Source organism: Balaenoptera acutorostrata, chromosome 2 (assembly GCF_949987535.1).
Source record: "Balaenoptera acutorostrata chromosome 2, mBalAcu1.1, whole genome shotgun sequence".
Taxonomy (NCBI): domain Eukaryota; kingdom Metazoa; phylum Chordata; class Mammalia; order Artiodactyla; family Balaenopteridae; genus Balaenoptera; species Balaenoptera acutorostrata.
The window spans coordinates 129440250-129460918 of NC_080065.1; the positions used below are offsets into that span (position 1 = coordinate 129440250).

The 20669-nt window shown below is 39.9% G+C and overlaps 1 protein-coding gene across 1 annotated transcript in view; it reads left to right on the forward strand.

The window, feature by feature from the left end:
* The window catches only part of KCTD16 (potassium channel tetramerization domain containing 16), a 273577-nt gene extending 253704 nt beyond the window's left edge, over positions 1 to 19873 (forward strand). The window contains exon 3 of the mRNA XM_007194168.3: positions 17510 to 19873. Coding sequence (XP_007194230.1) covers positions 17510 to 17964 — 455 coding nt within the window. The 3' untranslated portion in view covers positions 17965 to 19873. The remainder of the gene's footprint in view (positions 1 to 17509) is intronic.
* Positions 19874 to 20669: the final 796 nt, after the last annotated feature.

A 20669-nucleotide genomic window follows, 5' to 3' on the forward strand; every position in this document is an offset into this window, starting at 1 on the left:
TGAGAAGAAGGAGGTACATTCAACTTCTGCAACCGTACCTATCTTTACTGGAGAATAGAGCATTCTCCTGCTGCGGTAGAGACTGTGGTGGCAGGTAATTTGGGGACCAGGGCAATGTAGAGGGGAAGAGTCAGAGAAGGAAGTCCATTGAGGACTCCAGTGATGGAATTTGGAGTGGGGCTGTGGGACAAGACTGGGATCCCTCTGACTAAGCAGTGGGGTGAAGGCAGGATTAGCTGAGCCAGTAGTGGAATGGAGAGAGTTAGGTTTGGAGGATGGGTTGACCTTGATGGTTGAATGAGGGAGCCAGGGATTGTAGCAGCTTAAAAGGTTTGTAGTGGGGTGAAGGAAGGGGAAGGGATGTTTCTAGGTAGGACTGGCAATATTCAGAGAGTATTTAAGCATTGGAGTAGAATCTTTGATAGCTTTTGCTTTTTAATAAAGGGACTTGCACAAACGGGAGTGCATCAGTCTGGAGATGTCTGAACATAGGTGCAATTCTCGAGGCATAATTGTCTTGGTGCCCTGTGTCAGTGCCTGATTCTCCTGCTACAATGTCAAAGAAGGGAAATTTGTGTGCAGCATTAGAAATACTATAAATACAAACTTGATTCACAGATAATCTGCAAGCCATTGCCATGTCTCATATTATGCCATTTTAAAATTGTGTCAAACTTCCATGATCCTCTACTCATAGAAATAAATATTTGGTATGCACACATTATCTTCAAATTATAGGAACAAGAAGATTCTTTTGGAATTTAACCCTTTTCTCTAGGTATATCTAAAAAGGCATGTGTAATTCTTTATATGCATAGGCTATTTTAAATTCTTTATATATTTTCACTATTTTTAATTATTTATATACTTCTCTCATACGCACAAAGAAGAAAGTATAACTGTGCTGGGGTTTAGAACAATAGGGAGAGCATCAGAGTAGTGTATGACTTTTTGACCTTTAACGCTTACATTTTAACTTAAAATCCATGTATGCTTTTCTTTTAACTAAAATTTACTACGACTGAAAACGTAACCTGCCTCTCAACTCAGTGTGTACTTCTTTTTTTCTCTCTGACTTGCTCTATCACTTTTTTACTTCCATTCATTCCCTTCCCCCGCCCCTCACACACACAAACACACACGTATATGCGCACACACCCAATGTATCCCAGGCTAGACTCATTAGGGGCACGTTACAATACAATTTGACTATCAAACTTCTCTTACCTATTTCTCATTCAGCTGAGGAAGATACACTGCCGTGGTCTCAGGTTTACTCTTCGTTTTCCTTAATGCACGATTCAGTGACTTATTTGACTAGTGAATGTATTTTTGAGGGATAAATAGAGAGTTGGGTAGATCTCGGCTTTTGAATTAATTTTGGCAACACTTTCTGTGATACTATACCACGTTTCTTTTTTCCTGGTGAATGGGAAAATAAACAAATAACCTCTTGTAATGACTGTACAGATGAGTATTTGAAAAGATAGACACTTAGAAATTCTTTCGCACCATATTCTTTTACACCTTATGCTATACAGACTGTTTTTATTCAAAAGTGGTGTTTGAAGATCTGAGAGGAGGGGGAGTGCAGAAATTTTCTAAACAAAGTATGCATATAGCCATAGATGCAAAGTAGTTTAAGCTTCAAGTGAGGTAGTTAAGGAAATAATGAAGCTTGCTCAGATGAAGTACAAACTTGTGATGGAAAGGCAGTAATCACTGGGATATGTGCATTTACATGTAATGAGTACTTAATGAATCTGTCATCAGATAGCCTAGTTGATTAAAAGATGATTCGTCTATTTGTTCACTCCAATGACCGGAGTGAAGTGGCCCTTATGTGCCAAATACTCTGCTTTTCTTTGGGGTTAGAAAATGAATAAGCATGGTCCCTGCTGGTAAGGGACCCGGAGTCTGATGTGGGGGCCACTCACAGAGTACAACACGGCACTGTAAGTGCAGGAGAGAGGTGCCCCAGGTGAAAGGGCAGATGAGGGGTCAATAACTCGACCTCTAGGGGCATTGGGTTGGGCTTGGTGTAAATCAGGAGACTTTCTGGAAAAGGTGCAACTAAGCTGACTCTTCCTTGATTAGTCACTCAGACAAAGGGAAGAGGAGACAGGAAAGATTGAGGCAGAAGGGACAACCTGAGTAAAGTCAATGAGGCAAGAAGCCTCATACACAAACGCTAAGGAATGAGTAAAGATCATGGAAGGAGACCAGTTTAAAGAGAGAATCAAATACCAGATCAAGAGTCCCTTTTGTCCCGTGAAGGAGAGTAATCCAGTGTCAATGAGACCAAACTGAAGGCTGAAAATAAGAATGATAACAATACCAAAGATACAAATTCTACCTCAAAGTTAAATGCCGTGATATTATTATTATTTTGCAAAGTATCTTCATGAATATTCTTATTTGACAGAACCTAGCAAGCTGTAAGTAGGGTAATAATACTATCAAAATTAGAGATGAGAGAAATATAGGGATTTTAATAATTTGGCCAAGGCCTTATAACTTGTTGGAACCATATCAGGGCTGGGGCATGGGTCTCGTACCATGACTGGTGCAACATACCGCCTGCCCATGCAACCAAAGCATCTTAGCTCAAGGGTTGCTATTGCTCCCATTTTCCAGGTGAGCAAAATAAGGCTCAGCAACTTGCTTAAGTCACACAAGGGATATGTAGAAGTGCAATGACACTGAGATTTGTTGACGTCACAGCCCAAGCTCATCACCACTGTGTGAAACTGCCTTTCTCATGTACTGCTCCTTGATTTATATAACACCTGTACTGTACCATATGTGAATTGTTGGTATTAAATAAACCATATGGAGATTTCTTTCTCTGTTCCAAGAATTCTGCTGCAGAGGCTGCTGTTCTGTAGCTAAAGAAACCCCATCCTAGAATGTTTACTAACTAGTCCTTGGTCCTGCTGTCAAAAAAGAAAGAAAGAAAGAGAGAAAGAGAGAATAAAAAAAAGCCGAATGTCTCAGATCCTAATGGAACTTGGTTTACTGTTTAATTCAGCTTCAGGGGTGGGGCTGTCATAGAAATCTATTAGAAACTGCCCTTGAATAAAAACCTAATGTACAAACGAAAGGGATGCTATAAAGCTGAACACACTGAAAACCTGTTAATTTTCAACAGTGTTTGAACTTCAGGTTCGACTTCTGTTCCCAAGAACCTGACAGGATGCAGGGCTGTCTTCTTGCATTTCAATGTGTTTGCAGCTATTTTCTCTCTCCCTGTTGTAGAGGATGCACAATCAGGTATTAAGATGTGACAGGATGATGGAAATGAGAAAGTGAAGAAGGCACATGGGAAGGCAGTAATTAACTGGAATGCATATTTATCATAGTCTGTCATTGTTTACAAACAATATAATGATTCCTGATGGTGAAATTAAACTCCAGCCTTCCAGTTTGTGAAGTCAACCAAACAACCCCAGCAGGTGCAGATCAGCAGAAGGGCTAACCAAGTAAGTGTTCTGATGTACAGGATAAAGCTGGAGACATCTATCAAAAACGGATTGATTGTTGAAGATTTGAATAATCTATATATTGGGATGCCTTAACCATTGATACAACCATGGCATAATGGGGGAAGAACTGGACTTATAAACAGAAAAATTCTCCACTCTAATACCCAGCCTAGACAAATCCTTTGCTTTCTGAGCCTCATTTTCCTCATCTGTAAGACAGGAATAAGGACATCCATCTCATAGAGTCCCTGCTCTCCATCTCTGCTCCTAGAAGTCACCCGCATGAGTCATGTCTGGACTCTGTAATAACATCCTAACTGGCTTTCCTACCTCCATTCTTACTCACCTATAATCTCTTCTCTAGAGAGCAGCATGAGTAAGCTTGTAACAAAGATAAATTAGATCATGTAATTCCTCTGTTTAAACCATCCTTCTCGTTGCCCTACATAAATCCTGAGTGTAGCCTTTGTAGTTCTTTACATTTTGGCCACTGTCTCTCTCTTCAACCTCGTTTTCTGCAGTTCTTCCTCTCTCACCATATTCAAGCCATGCATGTCTTCTTTCTGTTCCTTGCATATTCTTTCTTATTCCTACCTCAGGACCTTTGCATATGATGTTTCTTTTGCTTATAATGACTTCTACATGATCTTCACAGACTGGCTTCTTTTGGACAATAGGTTCCCGCTCAAATATCAACTTCTCTGGAGATGCCGTCTGACCATTCTATCTGTTGATTACAACTCTCTTAGCCAACTCACTCCATCATATTATCCTATTTTATTTTCTTCAAAGCCCTCATCACTACCTGAAATTTTATCTTTTACTTGTTTAGTGTTTATCTTCCTTACTAGAATGTAAAATACCAGTGACCAGCTGTGTACCCATTGCCTAAGAGCGCAGTCAAATATTAGTTGAGTGCTGAGTGAATAAATGTGAGAATCAAATGAGGTATAAAAAGTGGAAATGGTTCTATAATCTATCAAGTGTTATACAAATACTAGGTTTTTTCATTTCTTCTCGCCTGTTAAGTCATGACTCTTCTCAAATCTTTGTCAAAATGGAACAAGCGTAATTTTCAGCCAGGAACTCTTTCAAATGGGAACTTACTTTCCAGGAACTTACAATCTAATGAAAGACAAGATTAGCATGAAGAGTAAAATAAATTATTTTTATGAAAAAATTGAAGATAGCCTATATTCATTTGCTAAGGTCAGTTTTTTTCTTTTGTACCATACCACCCCATGTAACTATATGGTTGCATGTATGTCACATAGAATTATTGTATAGAATTAGAGGAGAAGCATGGAAAAAGGAAATTTGAAATAGTGTTGATGTGGGGAGAGAGCAAGATTTATCAATTTGGAATTTCTACAGGCCCATAAGAATTCTCAAATTTAACTAATTATCTTCATCCCACTCCCTTCTGCCCTTAGTCTCTTCCTTTTCCTGGCACCTTTTCATATATCTGTTGGCCATTTGTATGTCTTCTTTGGGGAAAAAATGTCTATTCAGTTCCTCTGCCCATTTTAAAATCAGAGTGTTTGGTTGTTTTTTGTTTGTTTGTTTGTTTGTTTTACCTGTTAAGTTATATGAGTTTTTAAATATTTTTTTGGATATTAACCCTTTATCAGATATATGATTTTCAAATATTTTCTCCTATTCTGTAGGTTGCCTTTAAATGTGGTTGGTTGGTTGTTTTGCTGTACAAAGTCTTTTTAGTTTGATGTAGTCCAACTTACTTTTTTGCTTTTGTTGCTTGTGCTTTTCGTTACACACCCAAAAAACTCATTGACAAGACCAATTGTCAAGGAACTTTTACCCTATGTTTTCTTCTAGGAGATTTACGGTTTCAGATCCTATGTTTAATACTTTAATCCATTTTGATTTAATGTAGCCTCTATCAAAATCCCAATGGCATTTTTCACAGAAGTAGAAAAAAAAGTCCTAAAATTTATACAGAACCACAAAAGACCCTGAATAACCAAAGCAATCCTGGTTTAAAAAATAAATAAATAAATAAACAAAGCTGGAGGCATCAAGACATCACAGTCCCTGAACTCAAATTATATTAAAAAGTGATAGTAATCAAAACAGTATGACAGTATGGCACTTGCATAAAAATAGACACAGACCAATGCAACAGAATCAAGAGCCCAAAAATGAACCCTCATATGTATGGTCAACTCATTTGACAAGGGAGCCAAAAAAAAAAACCACAATGGGGAAAAGGATAGTCTCTTCAATAAGTGGTGTTGAGAAAACTTTATAACTACTTGCAGGAGAATGAAATTGGACCTTTTCTTATACCACTCTTTTGGTTATCTTTTTTAAAAGCTCTTTCCTATCTACAATATTTTCCAAATGTTAACAATTAAGTATGTTACTAAGGGTCTAATTATTAATGCAAAGGGAATAATATATTTAATAACCAGGGGCCAAGCAATGTAGTATTCAAGAATCTCACAATCTAACTTCCCCGTGGTTATCACAGGGATCATATTTTCCATCCCCTTTGGTCTGGAAATCATTAGTGCTAATTTATGTTGATAGCACTCCACTGCATTCATTGCTTATTGGATACATCTGTCAAACCACTTGAATATCTGTTTTAAGTGAATTAACCATAAAAGTAATGGTGGGATCCACAATGAAAGATATTTCTCCCTATAAGAAGGGTGAGTTGGGCAATCTTATGAAGTTGTGCATTTGTTTGTAATTAATATGATTTAACAAAAAAGGCAAATCATATATAAAGGAGTAATAGTGAACTATCATCACAGTACATAATTTACCCCCTCTTTCAGGAATTCTTATTGCCCTTAGAGCCACTGCTGGTCATGTATGGCAATCTTTGCTCCAGAGCCAAGAGGAGGAAAACTTCTCTATTAATCATTCTGTTCATCAGCAGTGCTTTCCTAAATATTATAAATTATGCAAATGGAATCAATTATTCGGTAAATAGCCCATGAGAGTAGAAAGTAGAGATGTTGGTTAGGTAATATGAAGATGGGCTATGGGTAGACTGTCTTTTGAAAGAAAAGCAGAAAAACAGGAGATTACCTATAAAGTATCTTTATTGAAACTACCCTTTAAATATTTTACAACTGTGATTGATATGAACATTGTCAATTTGGGTATCAAAGTAATTATCTTTTTAAAAAAATTATTCAGTGGGTATTGAATATATTCTAGACACTGTGATCATGCTAGAGACAAATTCTCACCCTCCTACTGGAGCAGTATTGTTATTTCCAACATTTTCAGATGACAAAAACTGCTAGTCACCAGCAGAGTTGTGGCCTATTCCTGTTTCTTTGACGCCAAAGCCCAGTTTCTGAACCACTAGGCTTTACTACCTGCCTCATTATGGAAATTGTGGGATCAGACTGCCTGAGTCTGCATCACAGCTCGTCTCTTAAAGCCTTTTAGTTGCTTAACCTCTGTGTGCCTCAGTTCACTCTTCTGTAAAATGTGAATGACAATAGAGCTTACTTCATAGGGATGTTGTAAATCTCAAGTGAGATTCTGCAGGGCAAGTGCAGAACAGCACCTGGCATGTAGTAAACGCTCAATTTAATGTTGTCTATTATTATTACATGATAGGAATATAGGCTCTGGCTATATGGGAAAATCCTAGATTAAAGCCATCTTTGTCCCATTTTGAAATCCTAATTAAAAGAAGAGTAATTAATCAGTGGCCGATTGGCAGAGATCCATGTTCAGTTGGAGCTGCTAAATTTTGTAAATCTTTCTTTTCTGTTATCATCTGAAGACAGCGTGGCGAGAATAAGGTGCTCTTTTCATTTTATGAAAAGTGAAAGGGCAACTCCATTTCCTTCATTTCCTTTCATTGGCCTTCTTTTGGAACTTATAGTGAATGGAATGGTTAGGTCTCTGCCCAATAAGCTCCTTTCAAAAAGATATCATTTCACTGAAGCATCACGATATACTGATGGAACAGGAGTTAGTCTTGGAGTCAGATCTACCAAATATCAAATCTTGGTGTCATCTTTTATTAGCTTTGTGACTCGTGGGCAAATTAGTCAACAATTATGAAATTCGGTTTCCTCATTAATGAAATGGGAATCATATTAACCACAGAGCAGTGGTTCTCAACTAGACGTGATTGTAGTTGTCGTGCCTGAGTGGCAGAGGTGCTACTGACAACTAGAGGGGAGAAACCAGGGATGCTGCTTCACAACCTACAATGCACAGGACGGCCCCCGCAACAAAGAATTATTCAGCCCAAACATCAGTAGTACCGAGGTTGAGAAACTCTGCCTTAGAGTGCTGTTGCTAGAATAAAATAAAAATATTTGTAAAGCACTTAGACCACCTCTGACATGTGGTCGGAGCTCATAATTCATTAATGTCATTTGCCGGGAGTTACTAATGTGAGTTCCCAGGCTTCCTCTGTCAGGTCCAAGCATTGTGATAAACTCATTCACACGGAGGTGTCAGACTCATTCTTTTAAAAGCAGGCCTTTTAGATGCTGATTCTGAGTAAATCTCTATGATGAAACGTCAGCCTCCCTAGCGCCTGGGGAAGTTTGGTCCCCATGCACCTCCTCTTTCCCCCAAGGAGGTGGGAATTCGTCACTGTAATTATTTACCTCTTGTCACTGGTTTTGAAGATTTCAATGAGATGATACAGGTAAAGTGTCCAGCACTGTGTACGGCGTAGGGTAGGTGCAAGCATAGGTCAGTGTTATCATCACTTAGTGTCTGTCTGACTTTCTGTCTGTCTCTCTCCATTAGGCATGTGGTCATATTAGAGGAATCTGCTTTCTCCAGATTGCTCTGCCCTGTGTTTATCTTCACTGTACTCAATAATGGACTCTTCCTGAGAGCTTTTTTCCCCCAGGTGATAGACTCTTCAGATACGAAAACCTCTCCACTTCGTTCTGATTTTGCCTTCATGGCTCTACACCCTCCCAGCTCTGTCCCTGGCAAGGTCCCAGACAGGCTCCAGACCTGGAGCTGGGCTTTGACACTATTGTTCGGACTCTTTCTCTCTCCTCATTGTAAAACGGGGGTGCTCAGTGGCCTCTAAGGTCCCTTCCAGGTCTTGCACTCTGTGATTCTGTCTACAGTGAGTTCCGCACTACATCCTGATTGGCTTTCTCATGGCTTTCTCACCATCTGAAGAGAAACTTTTCTGGTTAACTCCGACTTCAAAGCAGTTTATGACTTGTAAGTGTTCTAAGACAGTTATTTTGTTTTATCTGTGATTCTCAAAAAATTCCCAGGGTACTCTGGCTCTTGGACAACTGCTCTGGGTTCATTTGGCTATTTTTTCTTTTACCAGGAGAATCAACAGAAATTTATGTTTGCATTTACCAATAAGCCATATATTATTGTGTTTTGGTTTTCCCCACTTGGAGGAGGTATCATATTGGTTGGTTGTTGAAAATTCATTAAACAGTATTAGCAAATATTAAATCTTAATTAAATGGCAAAGGACTTTTTTTTCTGTGCTAATTAAATGCATACTTCAAACACTGTTGATTGCTACCAGGGCAGCCTGGGTAGAACAGAAGACTGGTGGAGGGGCGTGACATACCCCACACATCAGGAATGTACCAGAGCTCTTCATCCTTCATTTAGTCATTTTCAGTTCTTTCCAGTGAACTTGGGGAAGGGAGCTGAGGTTTCTTATATAAATATAATGATTTTTTTAAAAACTTATGAAAACCCGAATATTTAAGTTGTTCGATCAGTTGGTTACTTTGAAAAGTTACCAAAGGGCTGAAATCACTGGGACTATCATGTCTTAAAGTCCACACTTTAACCCTTTTGGCCTATTAGTATTTTTAAATATCTCTAGTAGAAAATTCTCGTGATATTGAATAATATGTCCACCAAAAAGAGCAGAGGCTTTGCGTTAAAAGAGACCTAGACTTGAATTCTTTTTTTTGTTTCTTATCAAAACCAGAAATTTATTTCTTACAGTTCTGGGGGCTGGAAGTCTACGATCAGGGTTCTTAATCTGACACATGTAAACTCTGTAACTTTGGGTCAGATAATTAACCACTTTGAGCTCCAGTTTTGTCTTCCATAAAAAGGAAAGAGAGTAACAATCCACCTAGTAGAGTTACTGTGAAGATTAGATTATGTAAAGTGCTAAGCACAATGCTAGGCACATAGGAGTCCTCAGTAAATGATATCTATTATTATGCTAAGTTTCTGGTTTTGGAGGTACAGCTATTGTTGGAATAACTATGTACAACAGGTGGCAGTATTGCCTTAGTATGTCTCTTGAGAGTGTTAGTCAAATTTGTTGGGACTAATGTAGCAAAGAGGCTATGATTCCAGAAAAGAAACAAGTCACCAACAAAGTAGCTTAGAAAACGAATAGTACTTGTGCCCTAAAGCACTGGCCAATATTAGTGCTAGAAATGTACAAGTGTTCAGAAGATGACAGAGGTAAACTAGACAGAAATTAAAGGTATTAATATGAATTTGATATAGTGTTCAAGACTTTTAGTGTAAGTAACACAAAATTAACTTTCACTAGATTAAGCCAACAGACAATTTCTTGGCTTGTAAAATTATAAGGCTGGGAACGGGGCCAACTTGTGATACCACTAGATGTAGGGCTCTGTCTCTTGACTATTTCTCAGCTTTGCCTGTCCTGCTTGGCTTCTTCATGCATGAATATTCTCTCGAACTGGTAAGGAAAATAGCCAGTGAACTCACATCCTCCTAGTTTGGTACATCCCACATCATAAGGCAGACACTACCCATAAGTTCGAGCAGAACAGTCACAGTGGGGACTCCAATTCACCCAGCTTGGCTCACTTGACTGTGCCTGAATCACCCACTACAGTTGGGAGATGGGAAGTTCACATTTGGTCCATGTGTCCTCCCCTTATGGCGAGACACGGCACCATGGTTGACAGCCCCTTCAGGATGTGATAGGGAAGAGGCAGTTCCCTAAAGGAAAAGAAGGGTGGTTTTACTGGAAAAGGGAGACATGCAAACCCTGTAATAATTTCATATACATTTCATTCTAAGAGATAAAATACTCTGAGATATTGATTGAGGGGAGTTGTAGCAGAACTTATTATTTGGAGGACTTGTTCAAGTTTATGAAAATTGGTGAAGAAAAATATAAAAGCGAGTGGCCAGGATGAAGAAGACTGGGTGTGAAGAGAGATCAGATGGGCCACAGAACTCCCTGTGAAATAGGCAAATAAGGACTTTGGGGACAGGAGTAATTCAGTATGATCTTAGCTGAAAAATGCTGAGACTTAAAAGGAGGAAATGCAATAAAGAGGAGGAAAGCAAGAGAAGGACAGAAGGCCGTGGAGAATGTGAAATAAATGTGTCATCAAGGAGCACTTGAAAGAGCAAGGCAGTAGGCCAGAAAGTTAAAGTTCAGGATTACAGCCTTATACACATCATTGCATTGCTTTATTTAGAGAGACACCTCACAGGTGAAAAGCCTGAGCTAGGAAGGTGTCTGATCATCACCAAAGTGGAAACTTATGTGACTAGAGACCATAGTTGAGTGGTTAAGAAAGTTAATTTTTACTTAATTTGTATAATGCCTTTAGGGATTTTTTGGATATTAATAAATAATTATGAGTGATGATCATTTAGAAAATCTGTATATACAGTTATTCAGTTCTGGATGGCTTTTGCCATTATCTCTGTTGATCACCATGTTTTATGTTTTTGTCACATGCATATAAATGTCTAGTGATATGCCTAAATATTTTCCATTTTGCAGGTCAGTTTTTTCTCTCTTTTTATTTTTCTTTTGGAGGAAGGTTTACTGCCTCTCACAAACACTCTAAACCAAAAATTACTTTCTGTACACATCATCCATTTCCTCTCCCGTTCATTTTCATGCAGCTATTTCCTGCTGCCCTGATAACCTGGTGTTTATGTGCCCTGGAGTGTGCATTAGAATTCAGAAGAGAACAAACACAGGCTTTAACACAGGAAAACGGACATTAAACCAACCTAGAAACACATCCACAGTTACACATTGTGGTGGTGTGATAGAAACAGGTTGGAAGTTAGGACTGGCTTAAATTGGGTTGGGGGATGAATAGGTAAGGCACTCTGAGAAAGGGATGGACAAAAAAGTGCTAAACAGGTGAAAATCAGAAGAATAAGTTGCTGGTAGAGGGATGATCAGATGCCAAACACTTAATAAGGTATAAGAAAGGGCAGCTGGGCAGCAACTGAACTGAGATAATTTTTTTTTTTTAAATAAATTTATTTATTTATTTATTTTTGGCTGTGTTGGGTCTTCGTTTCTGTGTGAGGGCTTTCTCCAGTTGCGGCAAGTGGGGGACACTCTTCATCGTGGTGTGCGGGCCTCTCACTGTCGCGGCCTCTCGTTGCGGAGCACAGGCTCCAGACACGCAGGCTCAGTAATTGTGGCTCACGGGCCCAGTTGCTCCGCGGCATGTGGGATCCTCCCAGACCAGGGCCCGAACCCGTGTCCCCTGCATCGGCAGGCAGACTCTCAACCACTGTGCCACCAGGGAAGCCCGAGATGATGGTTTTTACTTCCATTCCCTAACTCCTCCATTTGCACTCATGGTCCAGCAGGTCAAGAGCTGTGTCTTTCTTTTCTGTTGCATCCCTGGTGGGGTCCATGTGCTGTTATTAAGCTGTTGTCTCTCGGCTTCAAACCCACCCCTCTCTACTGTGCTGTCTGATGCTTAGGTTGGGTTCAGCTAACCACCCTTTTCATTGGCCAAGGTGGCTTCCTGTTAGACTCTGTCTGTAGGGGGCGCTAGGGGAAGACTGTAATAACGGGGAGAAGAAGGACTCCTTATTTGCTTCCTGCTCATCAGAATCAACTCAGCTTTTCTTTACCCCAGAAGCAGTTGGTTCCGGTTCTCTTTTTTTTTTTTTTTTTTTTCTGTAATCCCCAGAGCCAGCTCCTTCAGAGATACCAGGACCAGCAGGCATGGTGCCCTCCTCACATGCCTGGGTCTCACCTCCCATAGGATGCCTTTTGCCAGCATCTAGGTTCTAGTAACCCCCTCTCTTTTATTTGTCTCCCCAGCTCTAAGGGTGGTGTCTGCCTCTTGCAGTCACTGTCTTTGACTCCTCCAACATCTGTTTAACCAATTCCTTATATTAAATTCTCCCTGTTCAGATAGCAGGTGGAATGTCTGTTTTCCTGACTGGCCCTGGCAGATGCATGGGTGGTTTAACTGTCTGCTCTTGCCCAAACTTGCCATGTCTTAATGAGGATCCCCAGCTGGGTCCCTTCAAGGCCAAATGTCCATGAGTGGAAAAGGTCAACCACAAGCAAGAAATGATGATTGTCAAGCTGGAAGATGTATTTTTCGCAGATGCTTGCACAGTCTGCCTATTCCCAACCTCCACTATGCAATATCTTTTCCAAGGTTAGCAGAATTATAAAAACATCAGTTTGGGCATTATTGACTTTTCAACTGGGATACCGAGAAAGTGTTTCAGCAGCCTTGATAAATTAAATCTGACCACCTAGCTCCCAGACTGGCAGGTTCCTACATCATTGACAGAGAAGACAGGGGAAAGCAGTTTTCCCAGCTGTTGCTGTAAATGATGTGCATTGTGTTCACAACCATTAGCAGGTGGAGAATTTGAAGTGTGGGTAGATTGCAGAGCTACCTCTTTTAAAAATGCATAAGCACTTAGTGAGTTTGCTAAGTCGTGCCTCATTCAGTTCGGTTTGAATTTTTCATAGGGGAGAAAGATTCTGTTGTCTTTCCTCTTTTATTCCTTCTTTGTCAGTAAGGACTTAGGGCTACAGTGGAAAGGGACTGAGTCTAATCATGTAATTTTCTTGACTGGTCCTCAATTTTTCCAAGTTGTAAAATGTTGGAAGATTGAGTGTTTAAGGACTTGAGGCTATTGAGTTTCCTGCCCCTCACCATTTAATCCAAACTACAAATTTCCCTGGGCTCTGGGTTTAAATTTATTTGATGCGTCCTAAAGTAAATTTTTATCCTGGAAGACTCATCCATTTGTGAAATTCTAAGCACTGCACTTTGAAGGAAGCTTCCTTCCAAAATGATCCCCTGCTCATATACTATGTTCCTCTCCACTCCCAAATAGAGTCAGACGTTATGAAATGCTCAGTGTGCATTTTCCTGACAAGTCCAATTATAACATCAGTGTTCTTCCCAACATGATGCTCCAGCCAGACCTAAGAATTGGTTTTATAGCGTGTTAGTGGAAACATAATCATCACCTCTAACAAGCTCCTGATCTTTTTTGTTTATGTAGATCAGTGTCTTGCTTCTGGTAAAACAAATGTGGAATGTGTACACTGATTGAAATGCGTATTGGTTGCCACAAACCATGAAACATCTTTACCTTCGTTAACTATCTCATTTAACTTTCCTAAAACCCTTATGAGGAAGATACTATTACTAGCCTTATTTTTCTGATGAGGAAACTGAGGCTCAGAGAGGTAAAGTAATTGATCCAAGCTGGCATGTTTCAGGGCCTGACTCTGGAGCCTGCCATCTGTCTGCTACATGATCAACTTGATATAATTCAACACATGTGTCTGGCTCATTCATTTAATCGTCAGACATTTATCAAACCTCTATTATGTGCCAGGCAGCAAAAATGAAATCCAACAAATTCAGCAATGGTTTATTTAAAAATAAGGAAGAGCTATTAGGCTCTTTGACCAGCAACTAGTTAATACACCCCTCGAAAGGCAGTAGAGGTTTTGCTTTTTTTAATATCAATAAATCAGACTTTTCTGGGAATGAAATGGCTTTCTCCCTATATCTGACTAATCAATTGTAACCTATTTTCTCCTCAAATGGAGAGATTTATTCCAGCCAGCACTGAAACCTCAGCAAATTGAGAGCAAAAGTATGTTGCAATCTGAAGTACCAAGGTATTTAAGAGATCATATTTTGCTGTAATTGGGGGGATTCTAGAATACCTAGAGTTACAGAACATACCTTTCATAGATGCATTTACACTCTCCAGAACAGGTGAGTACATGTCAGTGGGACTGCAAGGGAGAAAGGGTTTTCTGTGTTCTGGTTTATAACCTCTGTCTGCTGTGGTTAAATTCTTGGGACAGGGGGTGATCAGACAGATGGTGCTTCCAAAAAAGAAACGGAGTGGTTCTCTTCTCACGTTTGATTATTTTTCAAATTTCATAATGACTCTTCACAAAGCACCTCCAGCTAGACGATGTTAACCCCATATTCTTCCCTGATTTCAACCTAATATGTAGACTTCAGAAGCCATCTTATGAATTATCTTTCCAAAATAGTAAAACATTCAGATGTGCTCCTAAAATATTGAAACGTGGTAGTATAACAAGCTCCACTAAAATTAATTTGTTTAATTTCCCTTTAATAGTGATAACGCCTAGAATAAGTGGAAAGTAATACTTCTGTTTGCCTGGAAGCTGGTGGATCCCAGCTGACATTTAAATCCGTGATCATCCTGGCAGCCCAGGGAGGAAATAATGCACCTGTGCCAGGTTCTTGGCTTGGACAGGTCTTGGAGGGCTGCGTGCAGTTTTCCACATGAATACACAGGACTCCCTCACATGATGGTGTTTGCGTTGTTAAAATGCCTTTTAGAAAAGCCTCAGGTTTCCCTCCAAGTCCACTGAATGGAATGACTTTCAGGGAAAGGTAACTGTTGGGCAGAGAAACACAGGTTTGTATTTTGACCGGTACAGCAGGTTTTATGGCCAAAATATTTTGTCATCTTGTTTTAAGGTAATAGGAGTACTCCAGCACATCTCCTTCTTCTTCTCCTTTCTGTCTTTCTCCTATTCCTCTTCTTTCTTTTTTTTAAGGCTAAGTTCAATTTCTGAACTTTTGTCAAAAAAAAAAACAAAAATCAAACTAGATCAACTCTGGGTTGAGGTGATTACTTTTCCTTGACCCAGTTAGCTGGAGCCATTTTTCCATCGAGTCATATTAGTATAGGGATGGTCAGGTTTGGAGAGGCAGAGGCAAAATCTGCCTTCTGAAGGAGAAAAAACGTTCACCTCAAGAGTCTGGGCTGGCAGACAGAAACCATTTTCTATTGCTGATATTTTCTGTTACCAGCTGGCATATGTTGAACAGTTTCTCTGTTGCACGGAAGAGATTTATTTGTAATAGCCTGAGATAACTAGGACATTATTGCTGTGCTGATTCCTTTTAGCTAATGGGATTGTTGCATTTCATTTAATGGGTATATAAATACATGAATACTCACTCACATTTTAAAAAGTGGTTCAAAAGAGCAGGTATACATGAGAGAGACTTTTGGCATTGTGATTTACAGGGACTTTTTTTTTTTACTATCTCTGGGGAAAAATGTATAAATTGCTATAAATATTTAAATCATTTAGCTATGTAGAGGACAGGCATTGTAAAAGACGGCAGGATATAACTTTCCTAATAGTTTCCATTCTAGGGTTCCTCTACTTTGACCACATTAGAAATGACAATAAAGTGAGATCTTATTATCATGCGACTTATTATTTATGAGTATAAGATATAGTGCAAATCAAAACTAGGTCTCCTTTAAAACGTATAAACATACCACATTATCCTTGTCCTCAATATTAGCATCATAAAGGGGATTGAATTCCCTTTTTTTTAATGGCTTAAGTGCAATGAACTATATGAAGTACCCAGTGTATAATATATGATCAGTAAACAATATTAAGTTCATGACTCCAAGAAGACTGTGGCTGTTCAGAGGGTGGAAGGCTGGGAGCAGTGACTTATGTTTAGGAAATTGCTTTGTGACGTAATTGTGGATTTCCTAGTTTAGGGAGCCACCAACTGAGTATCTGAAAAATGGCTCTGCCTCCAAATAGCTCAACGCAATGCTATGAATCAAGACTTAGGGAAATAGGGAGAGAGGAATTCACACTGGCTTAAATATATTGTAGTGGATCATATAAGTGAAAGCTCATTGACAGGTCTGGCTTCAGGTATGGCTGGATCCAGGTATTTAAACGTTATTATTAGGATAGTATTTTAATGAATTTCTACACTGTGACTTGAGCTATTTTCTGGGATGACAACAAGGAACATTTCATCATGTCCACCTCAGGGTGCTTATGGTATAGTAGCTGAGATGCCTAAGGTAGAAAAGAACTATAACAAAATAGGATATGTGCAATAATAGATGCATTTACAAAAGTAGGCCATAACTCAGAGGAAAAATTTAACAACTACTTCTGAGGATAGGTAAACAAGGACTTCAGAGAGGAATGAAACCTTGAAAATTGTTTTGAAAGAGAAGCAGGAATTTTACAGACAGCCTTGGTTATAGTATTTGGGAGACCTGTATTCAAATCCCAGCCCTGTCATTTACAGATAGTGCAAACTACGACAAGTTTCTTAAATTCCCAGGGTCTTAGTTTCCTTGTATGGAAACGGGGAGTGGACCTACTGATTTCTTCAAATTATCATGAGGACCTGGTGAATTGATGCGTGCACAGAGCTTACATGGGGGCCAGCACAAAGTAAGCCCTCCCTGACTGGTAGCTGTCATTCCACTCTTCTAGACTCCCCCTATTTACCTGACCGCAATAACATGGGACATTGGATTAGGGTTTAACATCAGCCACAGTAAAATCCGCTAGCATTTATTGAGCGCTTACTGCATGCCACACATTGCATTAAGAATTTCACTTGCCTTGTCTAAATCCACCCTACAACTCTTGGAAGTGGGGAAATTATTATCCTCATCTCACAGGTAAGGAAACTGAAGCTTTGAGAATTTAAGGGATATGCCAACGTAGCAAGGTTAGTGATGGTATAGCTGAGTAACTCTCTGACTCCAATGCCCGTGGGCTGAAGCATTATATTATATTTCTTGTCATGCAGCACGCCATCATTAACTTGCTTCGCTCGATGAACTTGGCTGCTGGGTACTCCTGTTGCAGCCCATTCCGTGTGCCATCCCATTTCTTCTGAAGACGTGGTTGTGGATGCTCGTGTGTGTGTGTGTTCACGTGCTGTGTTGTTACTCCACACTGAGCTGCCTGGCATTCATCCCTTGGGTCCTGTGCTTCCTTGCAGGTGAGCCATCGAGGTGGTCATCCTCGCACTGTGATTGCTGCTGCAAGAATGGCAAGGGTGACAAAGAAGGAGAGAGTGGCACCTCTTGCAATGACCTCTCCACCTCCAGCTGCGACAGCCAGTCTGAGGCGAGCTCTCCCCAGGAGACAGTCATCTGCGGGCCCGTGACACGCCAGACCAACATCCAGACTCTGGACCGTCCCATCAAGAAGGGCCCCGTCCAACTGATCCAGCAGTCAGAGATGCGACGGAAAAGTGATCTGCTCCGGACTCTGACTTCGGGCTCTAGGGAGTCGAACATGAGCAGCAAAAAAAAACCTGTTAAGGAAAAGCTCTCAATTGAGGAAGAGCTGGAGAAATGCATCCAGGATTTCCTAAAGATCAAAATTCCAGAGAGGTTCCCTGAGCGAAAACATCCATGGCAATCTGAACTTTTACGGAAGTATCATCTATAGGGGAGGGCGGAGGAGGTGGGAGAAGAAACAGATCATGTCACCATTTTGAAGTAAACCTCCTAAAGGAAATTCATATTTGAAAAGAAAAACAATAATTAACAATACACGTTTGTTAGAATACAGTAGCCCATTGATATACTACTGCCTATTTACCTAGTTCACCTTAACATGTCAATCCACAGGGTAGATTTCTTTCCAGATGTGGAAGTATAAGAAAATCTCTCTCTCTTCTTTTTGTTCTTTATTTGTTTGTTAACTTGGTCCCATGTGCTGAGTATCTTATCTATAATGAGAGCCAGCTACATAAGTATAGCTGAGAGGCCTTGGGAATCATTTATCCCAAACTGGGTTTTGCTCTCCTCTTCTACCTCCCTCCTTTGAATGAGAATATGGTAGAGATCTGACCCACTGCCATAGGTCTGGATTTTTAAATTTTCCTTTTCCCTTTTGTTTATGGGGTAAGGGGGGAATGGCAGATTTATATGACTTTTCACTCAAATCGATTATGTGCCAGTTTATATTGACTCCGTCTGCATGAGTATTTGTGCAACGCAAGCCCAACAAAGTGTGTATATACACACCCTGCCCATGAGCCCAGGGCCTGGGCATCCTAAGAGGTGTGCTTTTGCTCCCAGCAGCACCCTGTTAGAGCCCTTCAGACACAGGAGCCTCTGCTCTTATCTTAAAACCCTTCTGGGAAGATTTCCCAACCTCTCTTGGCAACACTTCCTAACATCAGTGAACCTTCATCATCAACAAATTACCTTCCTTATTTCAAAATTAACACCCTCAGGCTCCATTTTACTGCGTTGCTCTTTCTCTGCACTAGGAGAAGGTGAGAAGAGCTAGTCACATATTCTTTGTGTTTTTTTTAAAAAAACAAAACATCCCTCATCCACAAAAATGACTGCAAAACGACCCCATGTTCAGCCTTCTCTACCCTGAGCTGAATTACCTTCCTTCTCGCAGCGTTTTCAGAGTCCTTACTGCCCATGTTTTCATGGCGTGGCCTTTTCACGTAATCCACATTAAGTTCTCTGCGTTCCCGTGTAGCTGTGGAAGTAAGAAAAACACACAGCGCTTGGATGAGGGTCCAGCGTTTTGTTTTAAGAGGAAATTGTATTCCACACCCCTCCTAGTAATGTCTCATAACTTGTTCAAATTGCAGTGCTTCACTGTTACTTCCTTATAGGCAGTTTTGTTTGCCTTTGGGATCTGGGATTTGGCTGTGTCCATACTAGGATTTGGCTGTCGTTTCTGTGATGTCTGTGAACAACCCAACTAGATAACTGAAGCTCTGAAATTAAGACTTTGGCTTTCTAAACTGTCTTTCTTGATTATATCCTTCACCTATATAGACACAGCCAAAAAGATAACTGTTAACAGCCATCCATCCATGTGACTCTGTATTCTGTTAACGTACCAATAGTTTTTTCATAGACTTGTGGTAAGTGAAGATTGAAGGGCAAGTTTTTACTTTCAGCATTCCTCGTGCATTTCAGTGGGAACTGAAAATATAATTTGTCCATAATTTTTGTGTGCCAAGCACTACTAATTTTTTTTTTACTGTGTGTGTGTGTGTATGTGTATATGTATCACAGGTAATAAAGGCAACTGGATGATGTTTGTAGGAGGGAAACATAATGACCAATTGCTTCTTTTTGAAGTCTTTCACTGATGCACATTTATCATGTAAGAGGTCTGTCTTGATTCCTGTTATTATTGCCCATTAGTATATGGATATCTTTCTGAATTTTTATTAATTCTTACACCTGGGCAACAGACTCAGCCAGTGTTTTCTTGTTCTCATGATTCGAATGGACTTTACAGTTTTGCTGAAGTGGAAAAGAAAGATCATTTGGGGAGCTGAGTTGTCAAGAGAATTATAATTATGAATTTAAGTGGTGTTCTTTTTTGCAGTAGTATATTAGCAGACATTTAATCTTAACTACAACATAGCTTTGTACAGCCTACCAGTATGTCTTCATTCTTTTCAATGTTTCTTTATACCACATCAAGATATCATATTAATAATAGAAGATTCTGCAAAGGATCATAGAACTTAATGGGCCAAGAAGTTGAATTTGGTGAAAATATCCCCAAACTCACTTTGGTCAAATGATTCTTATGGTCCTACTGGAAGTTCTGTCAAAGAGTTGGGGGTCTAACTGAAATGGCCAAAGTCCCAACTTTCTTGAATTTCAGACCTGATTGTCATGCCTTCAAGGTAGAAACACACTAGTAAGAATTAGAGAACTAGTAAGATGGCAGTCAACACACTACTCCTACTACGTACTTTAAATAGGAAGTTAAACACTGCAAAAGAAAATGTTCATGGCATTATTTCTCTGTTCTTTGACCTGTCATGAATTTGTTTCCGTTTAGGCTGTCTTTATACCCCCAGTGAACAAAACCAGTGGCGGCAAGTCTGTTTCAAACAACAGTAACCTTTTAAATCTGAGTCAGCTCTAGACTGACACTCACACCAAATAGTCCAAGTAGCTGAAACAACAGCATGGTGTTCATTTGTGTGGCTGTTGGTGTGGAGATGACGGTAGACCTGATCAGTAAAAGGCTCTGCAGAGGCACCGAGTCCATGGACATCTTCAGTCCTAGTTCAGGTGGAGTTCAAGTGAGGTCTGTGTGGCCTGCAACATTGGAGATGAGTTCTGGGTAAGTGAGTTAGAAGATGAAATGCTGTAGTG